This window comes from Prenolepis imparis, unplaced genomic scaffold (assembly GCF_030444845.1).
Source record: "Prenolepis imparis isolate NDT839.2.m4 unplaced genomic scaffold, iyPreImpa1.0 SCAF_148, whole genome shotgun sequence".
NCBI classification, from domain to species: domain Eukaryota; kingdom Metazoa; phylum Arthropoda; class Insecta; order Hymenoptera; family Formicidae; genus Prenolepis; species Prenolepis imparis.
Window position 1 is genome coordinate 61,086 of NW_028141306.1, and position 24,032 is coordinate 85,117.

The 24,032-nt window shown below is 41.2% G+C and overlaps 2 protein-coding genes across 2 annotated transcripts; one reads left to right on the plus strand and one right to left on the minus strand.

Annotated features, from left to right (window-relative positions):
• Positions 1-9,187: 9,187 nt before the first annotated feature.
• On the minus strand, positions 9,188-13,712 carry LOC145947799 (uncharacterized). Its single transcript, XM_083057580.1, has 2 exons — positions 13,697-13,712; positions 9,188-10,518 (listed from the first exon to the last, which is right to left on the minus strand). Exons 1-2 carry the CDS (start codon positions 13,710-13,712, stop codon positions 9,188-9,190), a joined length of 1,347 nt encoding a protein of 448 aa, XP_082913706.1.
• Positions 13,713-20,700: 6,988 nt separating this feature from the next.
• On the plus strand, positions 20,701-23,827 carry LOC145947800 (uncharacterized). The gene is made up of 2 exons (XM_083057581.1): positions 20,701-21,687; positions 23,750-23,827. The coding sequence occupies exons 1-2, from the start codon at positions 20,701-20,703 to the stop codon at positions 23,825-23,827; spliced, it is 1,065 nt and encodes a 354-aa protein (XP_082913707.1).
• The last annotated feature ends 205 nt before the right edge of the window (positions 23,828-24,032 follow it).

Here is a 24,032-nt window from a genome sequence, read left to right on the forward strand (position 1 = left end):
AATTTGCAATGAGTAGCTTCATATTTTCTCTTGAAAATAAAATTATATAAGGTCATATACAATTATATATAACTAGCTTTTAAGTCCGCGCTACGCGCGTGAATACTACACAGTTATTTTATTTGCAATAGATGTAAAAAATGTGTTAAGCATCCCCGGTGTAGCGGGGGAGTGTAGGTCTCTCACCCATTAAAAACCCTCTCTGTACACAAAATCAAAATCTCAACAAAATCGCTATACAAAAAACATTTAAAAATTTTGTTACTGATTTAAATAAAATTAATCTATTAATATTAGTAGTGATATAAGGCCGGTTCTAACCCATGGGGCAATGAGGGGGGTGAGGGGCGAGGGGAACCCATGGCGCGGGGGAATGACGTCACGCGGGAAGGGGGGATGACGTCACGCGGGGAGGGGGAATGACGTCACGCGGGGAGGGGGAGGCGTCCGCGGGGAGGGGGAAGCGTCCGCGATTTTGGTGCCTGGTCCGCGAGGGGTCCGCGGGGAGGGGGAGGCGTCCGCGAGGTTAGGGTCCGCGAGGGGGCCGCGGGGAGGGGGAAGCGTCTGCGATTTTAGGGTCCGCGAGGGGTCCGCGGGGAGGGGGAGGCGTCCGCGATTTTAGGGTCCGCGAGGGGTCCGCGGGGAGGGGGAGGCGTCCGCGAGGTTAGGATCCGCGAGGGGTCCGCGGGGAGGGGGAAGCGTCCGCAATTTTGGTACCGGGTCCGCGAGGGGTCCGCGGGGAGGGGGAGGCGTCCGCGAAAGACCGCATGAAGCTTTGTGGGTGAGGGGTCTGCGGGGAGAGGGGAATCCGCGAAAGACCGCATGAAGCTTTGTTGGTGAGGGGTCTGCGGGGAGAGAGGAACGCGAAGGAGAGCGCGAGGCGCACGCGAGAGAGATGACGCAAGCGAGGCGTATATGCAAGAGCGAGAGAGATAGTGCGAGATGGTTAGGTAGCGAGATGATGTGGCGATTGAGAGCGCGAGGTGTTGCAGCGAGGCGTATATGCAAGAGCGAGAGAGATAGCGCGAGATGACGAGAGGTAGCGAGATGACGCGAAGGAGAGCGCGAGAGCTGATGCAGCGAAGGAGAGCGCGAGGTGAGAGAGATATCACAAGAGCGAGAGAGAGATGTTGCGAGACGATGCGGCGATGGAGAGCGCGAGAGCTGATGCAGCGAAGGAGAACGCAAAGAGAGAGGCGGACGCGAGAGAGACTTTTTTTTTAATAATATTTAATTTTAATTAATAAGATTTTAATAGGAGGAAGGGGAGAGGACTTATTCTAAAATAAATACATTTTTTTAAATATTTAAAGTAATTTTTATTTATAACTGTGTGTGTATATATTTTACAAAATGTTTGTGTGTGTGTGTGTGTGTGAATTTAAAATTTAAAATATTATATACATATAAAATATATAAAGCAGAGCCATGATGATCGAACCACATGGGTCGATATGATATTCCATGACGATCGACCCATGTATCACCACTTGTGGTACGAGGCGGTGCGTGAGGTGGTGGCTGCGAGGTGGTGGTGACTGCGAGGTGACGGTGGTTGCGAGGCGGCAGGGCAGAACTCCTGCATAACAGAAAATTTTATTAAATATATTTATTTTATTAAACAATTTATTATTTTAATAATTTATAAATGAAAAGAAATACTTACTAGGCCCATAATGGCTCCGGGACATGTTCGGGAGGATAAGGTTCCTCCCCGAACAACTGGCGAAGGCACCACACATCATCCCATTCGCCATCAGGAACCTCTTCCTCTATGTCACCCCACAGCAGATCGTTATAGTATCGATCATACTCCCGACTTATCCGCACCCACCTCGCAGCCACCACCTCACGCACCGACTCGTACCATAAGTCATGATATATGGGTCGATCGTCACGAAATATCATTTCGACCCACCTGGGTCGATCGTCATGGCGCACTATTTCTTCAAAATTCATTTTAAAACTTTTACGATATTAACGCGTCAAACGCTAAAAACTTTATGACGAACATCGCGGAGACAGACCCGCTCTCGGTAGGAAAAGTAGGGGATGTATGACATAATAGCTTGAACGCTTACTCGGCACATGAGATAAGAAAACAGATGGTCCGAGACAAAGATTCCATGATGAGAATAAGCATATGAATAATATTTAAAATTGAAACCACCTTTGAACGTCAACCATAGAACCACGTTCGAACCACCTTCGAACCACTTTCGAACCATGTTCAAACATCGATCGAACGTCAATCAACCACGTTCGTACCTCGATCAACCACGTTCAAACATCGATCGAACGTCAATCAACCACGTTCGTACCTCGATCAACCACGTTCGAACATCGATCGAATGTCAATCAACCACTTTCGAACCACTTTCATACCTCAATCAACCACTTTCGAACCACGTTCGTACCTCGATCAACCACGTTCGAACATCGATTGAACGTCAATAAACCACGTTCGAACATCGATCGAACCACCTTCGAACCTCGATCAAACATCAATCAACCTCGATCGAACCACCTTCGAACCTCGATCAAACATCAATCAACCTCGATCGAACCACCTTCGAACCTCGATCAAACATCAATCAACCTCGATCGAACATCAATCGAACCACGTACATACATCGATCAACCACCTTCGAACCACTTTCGAACCATGTTCGTACCTCGATCGAACATCAATCAACCACATTCAAACCTCAATCGACTACATTTAAAAAATTATAACATAAGAATGCTGTCACATGCTGAAATTAATACGAGCACGTGTGGACATATAATACTTGTATGCGTATGAGGAAAATGAGCGAACAAAGATAATATTATTTCAATATTAATTTATTCAAAAAAAGGGTGTGGCGAATCATTGTGATGATTTGACCACCAATTAAATATTTTAAATACATTTTCTAAAGCACAATTTTTTACATGTTTATCGCAACGTAGGCTATAGGTAGTATCTAAGTTGTTTAATGCAGAAATATCTTCATAGTTTGCATCCAAGGTCTCAATAATGAAACCGTTTCTCGCATCGTCCATTATATTGGTCAACCATTCTCACTTTTCATGGCCTTTTACGTACACAAGAGAGGATGTCTCTTCTTCTTCTTGTATCATACCAGCGATAGCTGTTGTAATCAAACGCTGAGCCATGCAGTATGGAACGCTTCCATCTTCCCATTGCAATCCATGATGATTTCGAGTCAACCATGAAGCTTGACGTCTCTCCGATTTTATGAGCACACCCCATGGTACGGGGCATGCGAAAAAATAATGTGAAACAATGAATCCTCTTCTCAGAATCGCCGCTTCCTTCACGATAAATCGTTTATTGAGAATAAATCCTTGCAGATCCACAAACGTCGGTACAACCATTTTGTTGCAAGAATGTTGGACGACTGATGCAGATTGTTAAAAATCTCAATCATTTATATTACATCGGAGGAGGGGATAATTGCTGATTATGTAATTTTACGAACTACGTTGGACAAAGGACAATATTCGACAACACGATCATGCAAGATGAGACAATATGCTGTAGTATTTGCCGGTACATCTTCCTTACATTCAAACTCTATTCTCACGTCCACGGTAGAATTTTTGACAGAATCATTTTGTCGCGAACAATCAATAACTGCGAGAGGACCGCAATGTAGAAATTTCGCGATAGTTAGTACATTCTCAATATCACACCCGTAATAAGATTTGCGAAAACGAGAGTACATATCAAACAAGAGGGCGAATCTATTTTTTTCAAAATCTAAATTTAAATCATCATAGGGATAAGATTCAGAGTTTAGATACAGCTTACGTTGACTAATTTACAATGATCGAATACAGTAACATCTTTTGTCATAATATTTTTTCTACCAGTCTGCAGTGCAAAGATCACATATCGCGGCTTTTCCAGCTGAGAAGCAGTTTTCACAGTCCATGAATGCTTGGTTGTACTATGTAGCAGAGGAAATTCGTATAGATCCCAAGCGCGAAAACTCATGTTTAAGAATTGCCCGCTTTCCAATGCTCGTAGCAAGGACAGTTTATTAACCTCATTCAATAGTACATGAGGCATACGCCATTGTATCTTGAGTAATTCAATAGCAGCTTCAGCAGGTCCATACAGACAATTGTTGTCGTTGCGCGAACGTATCAAAATTAATTCATGGCGAGCATTAATCACAACACGTTTGTAATCTTCGCAAAATCCCAATAGCATGTTGAGCGGCACGCAAAAGTTGAACATACAAATTTCATTACATGACCCATTATGTGTCATATCCCATCCAGCATTCTTCAAGATTTTACTTCTCTCGGTTGTTAAAGAAACATAATTTTTCATCGTTGAAGTTATTCCAACGTTTCTGTTGCGATCAATCTCCACACCATTGAGTTCATATCGAATTTCATCAAACATGAACGCAACACAATTATTTGTTAATATCATCGTTTCATTTGCATCTATTTTAGATGTCATCAACTTTCCCTCGACATACAAAAAGCTTTCGCATGGCAACGTATACAAATCCTGGTGGTGTATAGGTATCCGTATCTCGTCGCTATGTCCAAGCGATGTGTTAGCATATGGATTGTATGTATGTGTCTCAACCTTGACGATACGATCATCAAAGACTGGTTCACCACCAATATTCAAAATATCAATCATCTTTTCGTACGATGAATCCCAATGATTTTAAAAATTCGCGATTCAATGCGCTGAGTTTCTTTTTAGTGTAACGAGATCTCTGATTATTGTCGCTCACTGCAGCAGCTGCTCTCGCAAAAGTATTGTCCCTCATAATGTCCCTCGTAAAATTATTATCTCTCACGTGCTCCGTATCATTTAGCACGAGCATCACACGCTAATTTTGTCGACGCCGTACGTGCAATCTTACAGTAACTTCCTCTCCTCGAAAATCCAACAATCGTCCTTCTTGATCAACAATGCGTATCGTTAGATCAGTAATGCTCCGTACGACGATCGGGAGATAAATGATCTGTGCAGGCGTTTCCGATATCTTATATCCTGGCGGCACGCTCGGTGAAAATTCATGTATCGTGTGTACGCGCTTGTCATTACTGTACGCACCAGTGGTGACGCTACATTCTATACGGATAATATTCACGCTAATAATATTTATAGGTAAATCCGAATCATGCCATTTGTGAGGTTGCAATATACGATTCGACGAGAATCCCAACAACGATCCTATATTGTATGGTTTATTAAAGTTTATTCTATAGATGCATTTGATTTCGCTCTTTAGAGTATTATGATTGGCGCGAAGCGCTATTGCATCTTCATTCTGCTCTTTATTGGAAGGATATTGTGAAATTGCACGTCTCAGATACTCATCTATAGCATGTATTTCGTATGATCCTTCGGGTATTGTAATTTCCTTGTCATCGTTATCAAAGTAAAATTTATTATTCTTAGAATTTACATTCGGAATCGTATGATAAGTTTCAAAATCTGTTAAACCGAGCTCATAATCACCATTCGATAAATCTATAGCTGAAAAGTAGCTTACAGCGAGAACGCTACTTTTGCCAGTCAACGTTAGTGTTAGCGACATGTTGTCAAACTGAATCGTGATGATGGATTGACAGGTTTTATATCAACCGTTTGAAGAAATCGTAAACACAATTGTCCACAATTATTCTGATTATAATTTTGATAGGATGTGTGATTGTATTCTATTTTCGTAACATTTAAATATTGCACCAATTCTTTGGGTGGTCGTAGATTACCAAAACTATCGAAATATATTGATCGATTTCCCCTCTTTACATATGCTACCCAATGGGTACCGAAACCATCAACGTCATCCAAATTTACAATACCGCTCTCATTTTGTCGCACACCGTTTATCGGTAAATTATTGCGCATGAAAACACCTCTAAAGAATGGTATACGCATACGTCTTGCCAGTTGTTCTAATTGTACATTAGTTGTTACACCCACAGGCATTTTTAGCGTTTTTTTTTTGACGTTTTTTTTTTTTTCTTAGTTGAGAATCCCTGTCCACGCTTGTATGGAGCGAGATAAACTCCACGATCTTCCATAGCGCGATTATGACGTTGCATTTCTTCAAGCTGACGTTGCGCAGCCTTGCTATCATTCACAGCCTTTGCGACTCCCGCTGCTCCACCGGCCAACGAACCGAGAATCTCCCAACAATGGTAAAATTGGCAAGATACCACCACGCTTCGCCACAGACAGTATTCGTTTCTTCTTCTTTTCAAAGATTTTTTCGTCTTCATCCCCATACCGAATTTTGTCTTTGCTTTCATAGCTGCCCAAACAGTCGTAGCGGCTGCTCTTTCACCAAGAGTCGAATCTCTCGCAGTAATACGTTTTCGCGCTTTCGCAGCGAGTATATTGTCAGCAACGTGTCGTTCTCTGAGGGCGTTGCTTTGAGAATATGCAATGTCGTGCTCGCGACACGCAGCATCCAATGGATTAATGCCTCGATCACCTCTAGCCAATCGCTTTTCCAAATGAGTCCCCGGACCGCAAAACTGATAGCCGAGGATATGTAATTCGATCGGAAGTGCGTTTATCGCGCGATTAAAGAGACCACTACCTATTTTCGTTGACATTCGCTGCAATTCTTTATCATCGGCGCTGGACCGTCGATGTGCGTTTGCTGCCACGGTCGATTGTAATGTTTGAAACATCAACGACAGGTCTGAATCTCTGGATCCGCCTTTATGTGTTCCGGAAGCTTGTCCCACACGTAGTGGATGTGATTTTCATATCGCAATAAAAATGCTTTTGGTACAAATTGCAGCTGTTCGGCGCTTAAACCGTGAATATCGGAAGCACTTGTTAGCAGAACAAACATTTTTTCAATACTGAGTGATTCATGGTTCCGCACAGCTATAAATAGGCTCTCCATGAATCATTCATTCATTCGAGAGAAAACATGCGGTTCGTTCAGCAATCGACGATAATCAAAGTTACAAATTTCGACGATAAAACACGGCTGATGTCGGATAAAGAAATACGCAGACATGGAAACATACTGCCGAATACTATACGCGGAATCATTTGCGGTCCTTCGAATTGTGGTAAAACTAACGCGTTGATTAGTTTGATAGAAAGCCCGCACGGCGTTTGCTTCGAGAACGTGTACGTATACTCGAAATCGCTTCAACAACCGAAATATCGATATTTGGAAAATTTGCTATCACCGATAGAAGAAATTGGTTATTTTACATTCTCTAATAATAGCGATGTCATTCCACCGAGTGAGGCGCTTCCGAATTCCATTTTTATCTTTGATGACGTGGCATGTGACAAGCAAGATACGATAAGAGAGTACTTTGCAATGGGGCGACACTCGAGCGTCGACTGTTTCTATCTTTGTCAAACGTATGCCAAGATACCCAAGCATCTTGTACGTGACAATGCAAACTTATTAATTTTATTTAAACAAGATGGGACAAACTTGAAACATGTGTACAACGATCACGTAAATACAGATATGTCATACAATAATTTTCGCGCATTTTGTCAGAAATGTTGGCAACATAAATATGGATTCGCAGCGATTGACAAGGACAGTCCGCTGACTAATGGACGATACAGAAAAGGATTTAATGAATTTGCAATACCGCAAAGCATTTAGCTTTCGATGCATTGATTGAGCAACGTCTAAATTGCAACATGATGAATAACGATCGTGAAAAGATTGTGATGGAGATTGCGAAAACGAGCGATTCAATCCGTAAAAAATATCGTTTCTTGAAAACTGGTAAAATGGAGGAGGACGATGCATTGGAGAGGCATTTTAAACCAATCTCTGAACCTCTGAAACAGCTTGTTGAAAATACAGTCGGTGTTGAGTCTGGTGAAGAAAAGATTGAACCATTGAGTATGCTCGGAGAGAAAAAAGAGTTTAAAACAAAGCGATCAAATATATCATTGAGCGGTATAACTTCTACTCCAAAGCGAATCAAAAGCAGACGAATGCAACAATTATTGGATGCAACTACTTCTACTCCGATACAAGATGTACAGCCAAGGCAATTATTGCATGATAAGACATCTATCGAGGAAATTTTCGAGACTTCACCTGAATCGCTTGTGACATCAATTCAACATTCATTACAAACATCCGATGGTCAAAATTCATTGCGAAATCACCTGGGTCCACTTGCTCAAAAATATGTGGCAGCTATATTGAGTCAAGATAAAAATTCCAAGATGGATTACGTATACGGTGTTAAATTTATCGACAAAGGAATGACGCTCGGTAATAAAAATTTCGATGTTGATAAAAATGATAATATAATTATCGATGGATTAAAATACGTTGGAACAGCAGGTCTTTACGAGTTGGTTTTCAAGAGAATTCCCGACGATGAAATATATACTGCGAATGACTTGCAAAACTACAAAAGTATATTAATAAGAACAAATCCTCACAGACGAAATGGTAATGTGAATCAGCCTGTATTAGGTAACAAGGGATACAAATATAAATATATAAAATTAATAAATAAACGGGCTAATAAGAGCCGAGCGCGGATAGAAGCGCGACAAAAAAAAAGAAACGAACTTATAGTTACAAAGTTAATTTATTCAAACGTTTCGGTCCCTGATTCGGGCCATCCTCAGTAAGCTGTACAAACATAAAATAAAAATAAAAGGTAAAAAATACAAAATTGAAAAAATGGCAAAAATTATTTAACAAAAAACGGTGAGGCGATGGTAAACAGAAATTTAGTATAATTATAATAAAAAGGAGGGTCAACATGAGATAAAGAATAATTAAAATTAAAGATAGAAACAATACGTACATAAAAGAAAGAAAGAATGATTCATAAGAATCGTGCGGCAGAAAACGGCGAAGAGCCCCGCAGCCAATGTATAATCGCAACAGCGTCACCTCTCATCGTTACCAAACGGAAAGAGAACGTTTGTGAATGCATATTATTGCAAACCTGTGTTGATTAAAGAAAAATTGATCGAGCTAACAAAGAAACACGAAAGAAAGAGGCAACTTACCGATGCTAGAAAACACAGAGGCATACGGGAACGTGACATATAATCGCACTTGTTAAACGATACATCGCGACTGGTCTTTAAATGGAAAGATGAGATCGAGACAATAATATAAACACAGAACTGAGGTCAACCGAAAACAGATGATAAATGAGCGCACGCTTGGCTTTAGATATTATACATATGTTCTATCATCGGGAAATATATATGGTCTAAACACTCCGTGTCATTTTGTAAATTGATGCTATTTTTTTGTAATTTGATGTGAATCATTTCGGACACGAGTCTTTTCCCTAGAATCGGCTCCTCATCCAGGATCTCCACGCTGTTCCAATCAAACTCATGGTTTAGAAGTCTATGGTCTGTTATGACCGAGCGCTGCGTCGTGTTTCTATTGATGTGGTTGCGGTGTTCGCTTATTCTCGTTTTTAGGAAACGGCGCGTTTGACCGACATAAGAAGCGTCACAGTTATTGCAGGAGATCTTGTATACAACGTTCGTGTGAAGGTCTTTCGGCAAGCTATCTTTATGCACTTTGATAAACTTGTTAAGCTTGTTGATACCGGTATATGATATTTTTGTATCCAAATCTCGAATTGCACGACTAAATTGCTCGGAAATGCCAGGGACATACGGAATGTTAAAGAAAGTGGTTGGAAGCTGTTCTTTTTTGCTTGTGTCATTCTTACTTAGAGAAGAATTATTTTTCTCCTTAAATTTCGCGAACAGAAATTTCAATCTTTCGTTAATTGTATCAAAGATATACTGCAATGGATACCCGTTATCGAGCAAAATATTTATAACGAGTTCGAAATTCTTTCTATGGAACCTGGGATGTGACAGGAGGAAAACTCTATCTGTGAGACAAAAAATTGTGCCTCTTTTTTGGCAAAGAGCGTGTCGTGATTCGAAACTTAGATATCTCCCGGAGAACGTCGGTTTATGGAACCAATCGAATTCCAACTTTCCATCGTTAACAATAACAGTGACGTCCAGGTAGTTAAGTCGATTATCGACGCCCTCCTCCATTGTGAACTGGAGTCTCGGATGGAAGGAATTGAAGGTCTTTAATATGTCTTTGAGCATGGAGGAGGGGGCCGCCAACGCGACATCATCGACATATCGAACATAGAAAGGAAGTGCAACCGACAAGTTCGCAAGCGCTTTGCTTTCTAGGTCCTGTAACGTTAGATCAGCAATAATCGGTGACAGCGGTGAGCCCATGGGGGTGCCAAATGTTTGTCTATAGTATACGCCATTGAAGGAGAAGTACGTAGAATCAAGCACAAACTTCACAGCCGATAGAAAATTGTCTCTTGGTATGACGCATTTCCTTTCTATGTCCGGCCACCTACTAGCGACACTGTCCATTGCCAAATCTAATGGGATGTTGGTGAATAGCGAGACAACATCAAGAGAAATTAATTTATGTTGATTATCAATGTATGCGTCTTTAAGTTTCTCTACTAATTCAAAACTGTCAGCAACGTGGCTGTCGGCTGCAGGTAGCGAGGCATGTACAGTATCGTGCAAAAATTTAGCCAAGAAATATAATTAGGAATTTGTCTTGAAAGGATGTGTGAATATGCAGAGAGGAAAAATTGTTATATAAATATATAATCGCACCATTATTCTCTGATAAAAAATCTGGAAAAGGTATACCGCATGCTATGATCTTAAACAATAATAAGATTGATTACGTGCATTGGAATGATCCCAACGAGTTGGTAGATCGTCTGCGATTGCTCGAAGCTTCACGTCAAGCCGGCAACAACGCCCACAGCAATGAAATATTATCGATTATCGAGGAACTTTACGAAGCTCGTATTATTATAAAATAAGTTATACATCCACGATACGAGTCAGTCTGTCAATATTAGTGGTATCGAAATGTCGATTAATAAATTTGGATTATCACTTGGAACGTCGAATAATAATTCATATTATCAATGGGATGGATTACTAAGAAATTACGTGCGCGATAATACTCTGTGTCTAACAGCCTCCGGCTATGACGCAAGGTCGCGCAAGATACGACGTGTAGCGCAACCAGAAGATGATAATGATGCAGCCAACAAACGATATGTCGAAGCGAGTGTCAAGCTTTTGAGAGATCAACAGAAAGAAATTGAGAAAAAAATAATCAGGCTTGAAAGGAATATGCAGGCGCTATTATTAACGCTGGATAAAATGGCTGTAACGCAGACTACATCAAAAGATACATAAAGAACTGTACGTGAAAATTATATCACATTATTACAAATATGCCTCGATCAAACACCTCTGAAAAGCAGCTACTCGTGGAGGAATTGCACGCTCCAGCGAGAAGAAATTTTCCGCGTAGACGTGTCATAGTACATGGATACGACGGTTAGGAAACCTAACCTGTGGCAAGCTGACGTGGTCGAGATGCGTCCTTATGCAAGAGTCAACAAAGGATACAATTACATATTCACCGTCATCGATGTGTTGAGCAAGTATGCATGGGCCCTGCCGCTCAAGAATAAGAGCGGACGCGAAACAGCTGACGCTATCGCTGAGATAATTCGAGATAGCAAGAGATGTCCGAGAAACATGCAAACCGATAGAGGAAAAGAATTTTACAATGCAAATGTGCAGAAACTCGTAAAAAAACACAACATCAATCATTACTCGACGTATTCTGTTATGAAAGCCTCAGTAGTGGAACGATTTAATCGTACTTTAAAGAACAATATGTGGAAAATGTTTACACTTAATGGTAATTACAAGTGGATCGACGCGCTGTCCCGACTCGTTGCAGAGTACAATGCGCGAAAACATCGCACTATCGGTATGAAACCTATCGATGTTACTCCGGAGATTGCCGAAAAACTTTTAAATACGGTATACAGTAACATAAAAATTGCTGCTCCGGCAAGATTCAAAGTAGGCTGTCAGGTACGCGTGAGTAAATTCAAGACCGTCTTCGAAAAAGGTTTTACACCAAATTGGACTACTGAAATATTTAAAATTATCAAAGTGCAGAAAATTAATCCTGCGACATATATACTTGAAGATTTGCGCGGAAATTCCGTCGCCGGAGGATTCTACGAGTATGAGTTACATCATGTTGCAAATCCCGATGTATATCTCGTGGAAAAGGTTTTGCGGAAAAAAGGCGATGATGTTTATGTGAAATGGTTGGGACTGGATAAATCTCACAACTCATGGATTCATAAAAATAACTTATTATAAACATTTATTTAAAATATTTGTACACTGTTTATTTTACAATATATTTATCTAATAATTTTATAAATACAAATATACATATTTATACAAAATATACATATACAAAATATACAAAATATACATATTTTACAACAAATATTATTTACAAAGGTATTTTATAATGTCCCCATGGTAATGTATTAGTGGTTTCAGGTATGATATACCGCTTGTCATCGTGAGGACTTAGAGCAATTTTCGTCTCGCGAATGGTGTATACTTCATGCAATTTCAATCTTATACATGACTGACTACGTGTCATTTCAATCTCTTCATTCAAACACCGCGTGTAATCATCAAACGTTATCGTTCTCGCGACAACGTTACTCTTGACACCTTTTACTTTTTTGGTATCTTTCTTACCATCCACTCGTAATGCATACATTTTTGCTCTAAGCCCTACAAATTCGGTCATTATCGTACCGTTATTTTCATCTTTCATTAGACCTGGCACTTTTTTATTCACGAGCGGTATACCATACACATTGTCCGCAGCGTAATCGCTCGTATCAAATTTGCTTACGTCGCGCTTTATATTCTTATACACATCTTCACATTCGATGTGGTATATTAGGCTGTCTGTGTCGGTGTACATTACCCTGCATCTGTCGCGATATAGCGGTGACATGTACTCGTGATGAAATTCGTATAAACATGTTTTGGAGATGTCGAGTATGCACATGCCGACATAGATTGGTTTGTAAAATTTTACTTCGAGTTTACGTAATTCTACAGCGATTAGATTTTCTGAAAAGATGCTTCTACTGTGGAAATTTGGTTTCGCAATCATTGCCTCTGCACCGTATCTTCCTTCCCAATGTGTGATAAGTTTTACATCAACCCGATTACGCACATTTTCCATCGTTTTGCCGAATACTGCATTATTCATCAATTTATATAAATTTTTTTCAAAATCATTTTTCGCCTGTGTTCTAAATTGCGTATTAAGTTCGATATAATTTCGAAGCCATGGAGATTGCGCGAATTGTAATATGCGATGTATTTTTGCAACGCGAAGGCCGTGATGCGTACATTGCTGCAGGTTGCGGTAGTGTATCACATATCGCTTCTTGTTGTATAGCGTTGCGAGAAGCTTATCTTCCCGCTTGCCTGGTGGCTTGTCGCGTGTCGGGCAAAACAGTAGGTCAGTGTGCGCATCGTGAAGACATTGTGGATATTCTAAATCTACTTCAAGGATGTAGCCTGTAGGCGAATCGAGCGCGATAGATGATAAATTGAAATTAGATACATCGTCGACCCATTGAAAATCAGCATAAGGCAATGGTTGACACATTGCCCATCCATACAAATTATTTACATCGAAATACATTAGATATGAAGATGGTTTCAATGGATCGTACGACTGCATGTACTTGTTATTAGCGTGTGCATATCTGTTTGAACATTGACTCAGACCACCGCGTATACCCCGTTCTATAAACATTACCATATCAATGTCTGTGAGCAGTTCGAAATTTACACGTGTATGCTTTAACATGGCGTCCCACGTATACCCGGGGAGAGTATAATAATACGCGGGGTCGAGCCCATAACTCTCGATACATTTATCCCGGAAATTTTCAAAAATGTCGGCTAATAACAAGACATCAGTTTTTAAATATAAGTCGCTATATTCGCCCAGCGTTCGAATGGAGAACCGCTCCCATACGTTTTCAGCGTGCGCGTAATCGTTCTCGGATACAGTGTCGCCGGTCAAGGAACTGTAAAATGATTCGCGCGGTGGTAGGCATGTATCATGTAACCTTTCAAAACAGTTGATGTATTCATATGGAAAGACACCTTTCCGTGTTAATAATTCGAAATTTTCGGTGGATAAATTTTGAAATTTCAATTGTAAATTTTTGAGTTTATCTTTACTTAGAAATGATGCCAATTTATCGAGACTAGTATTGAGAAATTTATATGAATCGATAAAACGTAATTTAATATTTCTGGATTTGTCTTCTGCAATTTGAACATTTTTTGTAAATGATATATATTTTTCTTTAGTTATTGGAAGTAATTCGATTCCCCCTTCGAACGCTGTAGCTATTTCCTTAATTATGAAATGTGAGTCGTAACCGGATAAATTATGAAATACTATTGGAATGCAAAAAGAGTTTTTATAATTTAAGTTGCAATTTGAGTGTGCTGGACCTCGGTACCGCCCGGTCAGATGGCAATGATCGCGTACGCGTATATCATCATCTTGCGTGAATGGTTTCTCACATATATGACAATGCGTTGCACTATGAAATTTTTCCCACTCGTCTGATGTTAAATTTACCATGGGGACGTTAGTTGCTAAAATATTCTTTACGCGTATCGCTAAATTTTGCAGTTGTTTGGAAAACCACGAAACGCAATCTACACTACGACGAAAATAATACTCGGATAATGAATCGTCATATGAGCAATGTACATAATATGCTATACTAAATACTTGGTGATGTTGAAAGTTTTTTTCTTCTTCCGTCTTTGCTAGCACACATTCGAGATCTGCGTATACGATAAAAGGAAGTCGCTCTTTGCGATTAAAGTTGTTGAACGCGAGCCACTTGTCCTTATCGCTCGGTAACCGGATAGCGCAGTCATTCATCTTTCCGCAGTCTACCATATGTGACTGCAACTTGTCTTCCGAATGGAAGTAGTGTAAGCATCTGTAAAACAAATAATTAGTTTTTTTTTTATACATATATAATTTATATATATATTACATTTTTATATATTTTATATATTGCGTTTTTAATTAAATATACGTACCGATCGCAGATATATTTCTTGTGATCTTTTTTGCTCAATTGCGAGCTCACGAGCCGGGAGAGATTCTTGATCCATGTGAAATGTCCAACGCTGTTGCTGTCTTCCACGTACAGCAAGTTGACGTGTCTGTCTTTCTTCTGCTCACTGAGACGTATCGAGACAATGTTCTTTTCTTCGATGCTGTACACATTTATCGAAATGTTGTTTGATAGTTCAAACTTTTTAATTTGATTCACAGTCACTGGAAACTCAATGTCTTGGAGATTCAGCACTGTCGTATAATGCGGATATGACGATGTTCTCTCACTATATTTTGCAACTGGATGCAGAGCAGCGACCACCGCCCACGCGAAACATGCATTGTCTTTTGATTGCACGTTCACCACCGCTCTTTTCATCATTATTTCTCGCGGTAATTTAATGTGGCATCCCGCACGCATTCGATTATACTTGTTTATATTTACAGTTAAATTGTTTATTCGCGATAATGCCCAACCACTATCGCGTTCTTGAAACTCTTCTAGCGATGCTAGTGTGGGGTCGATAACGCGGCGTTTGTACCAATCATGTAAATCGGAGGTGCGAAAGATTTCAAAGTTTTTCATATTGATACTTTTATTAGCACGCTTATCACCCGACACGAACTCGCCATTAAATATAGTGTTCACTTTCACACTAGTGTGTTTTTGCAACACTTTTTGCACGTGTCTGATCACAATGTCTTTGGCCTCCTCTAGAAATTGACGAGGTTCAATGTGATTATAGTTTATTACCGCACCAGTCAAGATGCGGCTCTCGAACGCCGTATCAATCTCTCGCCATATGAGTCCGATGTCTCGCGAACTGCTTCCGGCACCTGCATGTACAAAACGTCTGCGTACCGAATTCTTCAACCCTTCGAGACGCGCGATTTGGGAGACAAGCGATTGTCGAACTCCGATCGGTAATCGTGGTCGTTTTATTCTACTTTGTTCTTCCAGTGATTCGATGTATTCGTCACATTGCTGCTCCCACACAATATATTCTTCCACCGAATTCACCCTTGCGGCTTGCTCCAACAAACTTGCTTCCAATTGTGCCATTTTTGAGATGCTCTTGCTGAACCTCTGACAATGATACTAACATGGTATGCCTCTTTACCATCCTTTTTATTTAATCGTAGAGATCATTGGCACTCGAGTATGTTGCACATTTAACCTTGACAATAATTCTAATATTTCATTAAGGATGATGTCATAGCAGCCGTGCATCGGCGCTTGAAAATTGCAATTTTACACATTTTGAACACCTGGGGGATGACAGCAGCCGGTGCATTGGTGCTTAAAATTTGAATATGTTACATTTTGCACATTTTGACCTTGACAATAATTCTAACATTTCATTTGAGGATGATGTCATAGCAGCCGCGCATCGGCGCTTGAAATTTTGAATATGTTGCATTATTTTACATTTAATATTTCATTGAGGATGATGTCATAGCATTCGTACATTGACGCTTGAAATTTTGGATATGTTGCATTATTTTACATTTAATATTTCATTGAGGATGATGTCATAGCAGTCGTACATTGACGCTTGAAATTTTGAATATGTTGCATTATTTTACATTTAATATTTCATTGAGGATGATGTCATAGCAGTCGTACATTGACGCTTGAAATTTTGGATATGTTGCATTATTTTACATTTAATATTTTATTGAGGATGATGTCATAGCAGCCGTGCATCGGCGCTTTGATTGGTTGAAAATAATTTTGCGTCAGCAATAATCCCCACCCCATTGCTTTGTATCAATAAAAACTTGTAATAATGATTTAGTATTGTATCAATCACTTATGTGAAAGGTTCTTTTAAAAATGTACTCCGCCAGCATGAATTATTACGTTCCAGTACAAGAGAGCAATGTTTTGTACAAGAAGAAATGTGATAAGTAAGTTTCAATATTATCTGTTAAATGAATTTTTCAATAAACAACTTTTTTTTGTTGTTAAATAATTATTTTCAATAAAATTTTTATAGCATTCATCGTGCGGCTCGTATACTTGGAAGAAGATACGTCTTAACCCCAACATCATACAAATATTTGGAAATAGGAATCAGCGTCGGAATAATATCCTATGTGGAATTGGCTCTCGGTGATAATCGAGGCAATCAAATAATATTACCCATTGAAACATGGAAATCTCTAATGCGGAAACGAGCAGACGTTGAGCAGCTAACTGAAACGCTATGGATTAGTGATCTGACACTCGAAGCGGTTAACATGTATAATTCAAAAATTATAAAAATTACTTCATCTGATAATTCTTTGTACATGAAACCATCAACGTTACTACATTTATTCGATTTCGACAAATGTATTGATCATATGTATTCCTGGCTGTGTGAGAATACTCATAGTGTTAATGAAAAATTTAAACAATTTGTAAATATTTTACAATGTGATAATATCCGCGATGTGAGCAATGCCGCAAAGGCGATACGTGATAGTAATATGTTTAATAGCGAATCACTTATAGATTGTGAATTGATAACTTGTGCTATAAATGAAATTCTTCACGATGTTTGTAACAAATAAAATATTTTACTGTAAGCAGTGGTATCAACGCAGAGTACTCCCAATAAGATATAGCTAACAAAACTATTTCTTCGTTCTCTGGAGATTTAAAAAGTGATGAGCTAGCTGAGACATGATACTCCAGTTAGAACAAGAGAGATGTAGAATTAAAATCAAGAGGGGAGCAACATTATAATATGTGTCCCATCATAAAGTTTCAGATAGTCTTGAATGTAAAATGGGTAGAGAAGTTGTGATGGATAGAGAAGATGTGGTGGATGATGATGATGTGGTGAATGATGATGAGATGATGGTGATTGATAATATATCAGACGTTGATGATATATCAGACGTTGAAATGGGCTCGGACGTTGAAATTGAGCCCGCAACCGATTCCGATTATGATAGTGAGTGCGACGACGTTACTCGCGATACAAGAGTGCACAGCTTGTGCACAGCTGACATCATCGCCATGGATGATAGTACTAGAATGTGTGCGATACATATTTATTATTGTCCATGGGATGGACTCATGTTGTGTACAAGGTGTTTCATAAGATTGCGAGATCTGTATGTGGAGATTGGCGTCGTCCGCATTCACAGGACCGGGAGATTTGAACAACTTTTGGGGAGATGGTGCAGCGAGTGCAATAGCCCGCTGGACCAAATGTTCACACGGAATATGTGTCCAGTGTGCAATACATGTAAGTATTTCTTTTCATTTAAAAATTATTAAAATAATAAATTGTTTAATAAAATAAATATATTTAATAAAAATTTCTGTTATGCAGGAGTTCTGCCCTGCCGCCTCGCAACCACCGTCACCTCGCAGCCACCACCACCTCGCAGCCACCACCTCACGCACCGCCTCGTACCACAAGTGGTGATACATGGGTCGATCGTCATGGAATATCATATCGACCCATGTGGTTCGATCATCATGGCGCTGCTTTATATATTTTATATGTATATAATATTTTAAATTTTAAATTCACACACACACACACACACAAACATTTTGTAAAATATATACACACACACAGTTATAAATAAAAATTACTTTAAATATTTTAAAAAATGTATTTATTTTAGAATAAGTCCTCTCCCCTTCCTCATCCTAAAAATATTAATTTAAAAAAAAATATTATTAAAAAAAAAATTCTCTCTCGCGTCCGCCTCTCGCGCTCTCCTTCGCTGCATCAGCTCTCGCGCTCTCCATCGCCGCATCGTCTCGCAACATCTCTCTCTCGCTCTTGTGATATCTCTCTCGCGTGCACCTCGCGCTCTCCTTCGCTGCATCAGCTCTCGCGCTCTCCTTTGCGTCATCTCGCTACCTCTCGTCATCTCGCGCTATCTCTCTCGCTCTTGCATATACGCCTCGCTGCAACACCTCGCGCTCTCAATCGCCGCATCATCTCGCTACCTAACCATCTCGCACTATCTCTCTCGCTCTTGCATATACGCCTCGCTTGCGTCATTTCTCTCGCGTGCGCTTCGCGCTCTCCTTCGCGTTCCTCTCTCAGCGCGGACTCCTTACCCAAAAAGTTTCATGCGGTCTTTCGCGGACGCCTCCCCCTCCCCGCGGACCCCTCGCGGACCCGTCACCTAAAATCGCGGACGCTCCCCTCCCCGCGGACCCCTCGCGGACCCTAAAATCGCGGACGCTCACCTCCCCGCGGACCCCTCGCGGATCCTAACCTCGCGGACGCCTCCCCCTCCCCGCGGACCCCTCGCGGACACTAAAATCGCAGACGCTTCCCACTCCCCGCGACCCCTCGCGGACCATAACCTCGCGGACGCCTCCCCCTCCCCGCGGACCCCTCACGGACCAGGCACAAAAATCGCGGACGCTTCCCCCGCCCCGCGGACGCCATCCCCACCCCGCGTGACGTCATCACCCCACCCCGCGTGACGTCATCCCCCGCGCCCTGGGTTCCCCTCGCCCCTCACCCCCCTCATTGCCCCGTGGGTTAGAACCGGCCTTATATCACTACTAATATTAATTAGATTTTCTAATTTCAGGTTAAGGACGACTTATTTCAAAGTAAGAGCGGCGATGAAAAAAACTATACTAATACGGAAAAACAATCTGAAATAAATGAAAATGAAAAAGAATATTCGAGTAGAGATACTATGCCGATTCTAACCTATGGGGCTCCGAGGGGAGTGCGGGGCGCGGGGGGTTCTCCACGGCGAGGGGAATGACGTCACGCGGGGCGGGGGTATCTCGATGGTGCGGGGGCTGACGTCACGCGGGTGGAGGGGATGTTTCGACAAAGGAGGGGGAGTTTTCTGAGTGCAATATTTGTAGATGGTATCTTTACGACTTTTTTATGAGGGTTCTTAGACATTTTCCCAAAAAGGTATAGAACAAGCGCCGATGATTGACAATTTTGTACCCTCGTTAGTATAATTTTATTACGGAAGCGCCGATGTCCGGCTGCTCGAACTTGTCAACGGAGCGTTCTAGAATCCATAAAACTATGTTTTTTTCATTTTATGTCTATAAATCATTAGGATATTATGGAAAGAAATGAAGATTTTAGGGCCGACGCTGTGACGAACATGTCAAACGTTATTTATAGGTGCAAATGTAAAAGCGTTGACGTTGGGCAGCTTTGTACCCTCGCGGAAAATCGGTCGTAAACGAGAGCGAAACATCTTCCTTAATATTTTTTAAGGAAGAATGCAACGTATCGGCGCCAACGTTCGGCTGCTTGTAACCGGAGCGTTCTAGAATCCATAAAACTATATCTCTCATTTTATGGACATTTTATCATTAGGATATTATGGAAAGGAATGAAGATTTTAGGACCGACGCTGCGACGAACATGTCAAAACATTATTTATAGGTGAAAATGTAAAAGCGTTGATGTTCGGCAGCTTGTATCCTTACTTCTCTATCCATAAAACCGATATCTCGGGTAACTATCTTTTGAGATACGCCAAATGTTAAAAAAGGAGACAGAATTAGGTGAAATATATAAGGAGGATGAGAGCGCGTCAAACCATAGTACGATTTGAAAGCGCATAGATGCAGCGGTGAAAAAAGTTTAGTGGTTACTTTCTTGTATTAGAAGTGTCAGTGGCATAATAGTGAATAAAAGAAATAATGGAAAACATCGAGCAGACTGAACGCGACCTGTTGGAGCGGTCCCGCCAAGTCACCACCTTGGGCGAATATTTTGAATGGGTGCTGCGCTGCGAAGAGTTTATCGAAGAGCTCGAAGAAAACAGCCGTAACAAGCGTCCGCGACTCTCGATTGGATATAGACAATCTTTGGTGGCTAGAATCGCGCGACTCGAGGGTGCAAAAATTCGATTGCAGAAAGAGTTTATATCCAGTGGTGGTGGTGAATACAGTGGCGACAATAACGCGGAAAGACTCGTTTGGCGAGAGATTGATACGGCGTTCGAGAGCCGCATCTTGACCGGTGCGGTAATAAACAATAATTACATAGAGCCTCGTCAATTTCTCGAGGATGCCAAAGACATTGTGATTGAACACGTGCAGAAAGTGATGCAAAAACACATTAATGTAAAAGTGAACACCGTGTTTAATGGCGAGTTTGTGTCCGGTGATAAACGTACCAACAAAAGTGTCAATACAAAAAACTATGAACTCTTTCACACGTCCGATTTACACGAGTGGTACGAGCGCCGCGTTATTGAGCCCACGCTAGCATCGCTAGAAGAGTTTCAAGAACGCGATAGTGGTTGGGCGTTGTCACAAATAATTAACTTGACTATAAATATAAACAAGTATAATTCAATGCGCGCGGGGTGTTATCTAAACTTGCCGCGAGAAATTGTGACAAAGAGAGCGGTGGTGAACGTGCGATCAACGGACAATGCATGTTTCGCATGGTCAGTGGTGGCCGCTCTGCATCCAGTTGCAAAATATAGTGAGAGAACATCGTCATATCCGCACTATACGACAGTGCTAAATTTACAAAACATTGAGTTTCCGATGACGCTGAACCAAATAAAAAAGTTTGAACATATAAACGATATCTCAATCAACGTCTACTGCATCGAGAGGAAGAAGGAACTATCAATTGTTCCGATACGACTCGCCGATCGGAAAAGAGAAAAACATGTGAATTTGCTATACGTGGAGGAGGACGACAACGTTGGACATTTCGCATGCATCAAAAATCTATCCCGGCTTGTCAGCACGCAACTGAGCAAACATGATCACAAGAAATATAGTGAAGAATATACTGATTAGATTTGTCGAGACACCATTCAATTTATAATAATGCCTGCTTCGTGAAGTTCCTCGATGATCGACAGGATCTCATTGTCGATCAGCGTCACTCGTATCGGGAAAAAAATGCCTATCAACAAATTTGGATTATTCGAACCAAGAAATGATGCAACCGGCACAAGCGGTTCTTGGGATAGATTGGTGAAAAGTTATGTGCACGAAAACGCTCTGTGTCGCGTCGTTACGGACTATGACGCAAGGTCGCGGAAGATTCGTCGTGTAGCGCAACCTGAGGCTGACACCGATCCCGTCAACAAACTGTATGTAGAATCCTGCGTTAAAAGATTGATGAATCAACAGAAAGAATCAGATGAGAAGCTGACTTCGTTCGAGAAGGATGTGCGGGCAATACAGATTGTGATAAACGAACTTCAACGCGCGACTAACGCTAACTCAGAAACGGCTATCAACTTGAATGAGCAGCAGTGAACGAGTTAGGAGCGGCTATCGAACGGTTATCGAACATCTACGAAGGGTTATCGAACGGCTACGAACAATTATCGAACAGCTACGAAGGATTATCGAACTACTATCTAACTACAATGAGTGGTAGTGGTAGTGAACGGCCTAGCAACAGCTGCGAACGAGGCTACCAACAACTCAAGCAGGGCTGCGAACGGGTCAGTAACGGCTGCAAACGGGTCAGGAAAGGCTACGAACGGATTAGAAACGACTGTGAACAAGGCAGCGAACGAATCAAGAACGAATTTCGAATGGGTCAAGAACGGAAGTAAACAACGCAAGAATGGCTCAAGAACGGCTCAAGAACGACTACGAACGGCTCAAGAACGGCTCAAGAACGGTTCAGGAAGGGCTGCGAACGGGTTAGGAACGGCTACGAACGGCTCAAGAACGGGTCAAGAACGGCTACGAACGGGTCAGGAACGGCTCAAGAACGGCTATTGAAGAACGACAAACGAAAATGAATCATAAAACGAGCGACAAACGGCGATCGAGAAAAACCGACGAAGCGAAAAAACAACACAGTTTGGAGAAACGGCAGTTGGTGAACGAACTGCACGCGCCGGCAAGGAAAAATTTTCCCCGAAGACACGTCATAGTGCGGGGATACGATGACCTGTGGCAAGCTGACATCGTCGAGATGCGTCCGTACTCTCGTTTCAACAGAGGTTACCACTACATACTCACCGTCATCGATGTGTTGAGCAAGCATGCGTGGGCCATTCCACTCAAGAGTAAAGGTGGAACCGAGACGGCTGACGCTATCGCCGAGATAATTCGAGATAATTCGAGATAGCAAGAGATGCCCGAGAAACATGCAAACCGATATGGGGAAAGAATTTTATAACGCCGACGTGCAACGGCTTATACGGAAACATAACATCAATCACTATTCTACATATTCGGTATTGAAGGCATCGGTCGTCGAGCGATTCAATCGCACGCTGAAGAACGACATGTGGAAGATGTTTACGCTGAACGGAACTTACAAGTGGATCGACGCGTTGTCGGAACTCGTATCGGATTACAACGCGCGCAAGCATCGAACGATCGGGATGCGACCCGCCGACGTCACCCCCGCGATCGCTGATAAACTTTTAAAAACGGTATACAGGGTGATTCGAAACAACCGTTTGTCCTTAAAATGTCGTATTCCTGAATGAATTCTGAGACGATTTTTCCTTTGCCAAAATTTTATCCGAAGCTTAGTTTTCAAATTATAAAAGGAAAAATTTAGCGAATTACGGCACGGGTACGGCCGGTAGGCAGGAGCGGCGCAACTCATCCGACGCGGGCGATTACGCGAAGCGCTCGTTGCGATCAGCTGTTATCTCCACGCGATGTGTGTGTGTGTGTGTGTGTGTGTGTGTGTGTACATACACCCTCTTTCTCTCTCTATCTCTCTCTCTTACTTATTCTTACCTTATAGAGATGTCTTCTGATGAATAATTGTACGACTGGAATGGATCACAACGTTGACGTTGACACAGACGTTGACACACCGTGACACACCGAATAATAAACGATTCTTTTTTTATAAATTGTATTATCGACACTTTGATGAATACACTCACGCAATCAGAGAGAATTTTCTCTTAGAATTTACCCTGAGAATCATGATAATCATGGGACAATATGGTATGGAAAGAATTTTTTCAAAATTTCTCTGATTAATATTTATCACATTAAAAATAATAATATCTATCATAATA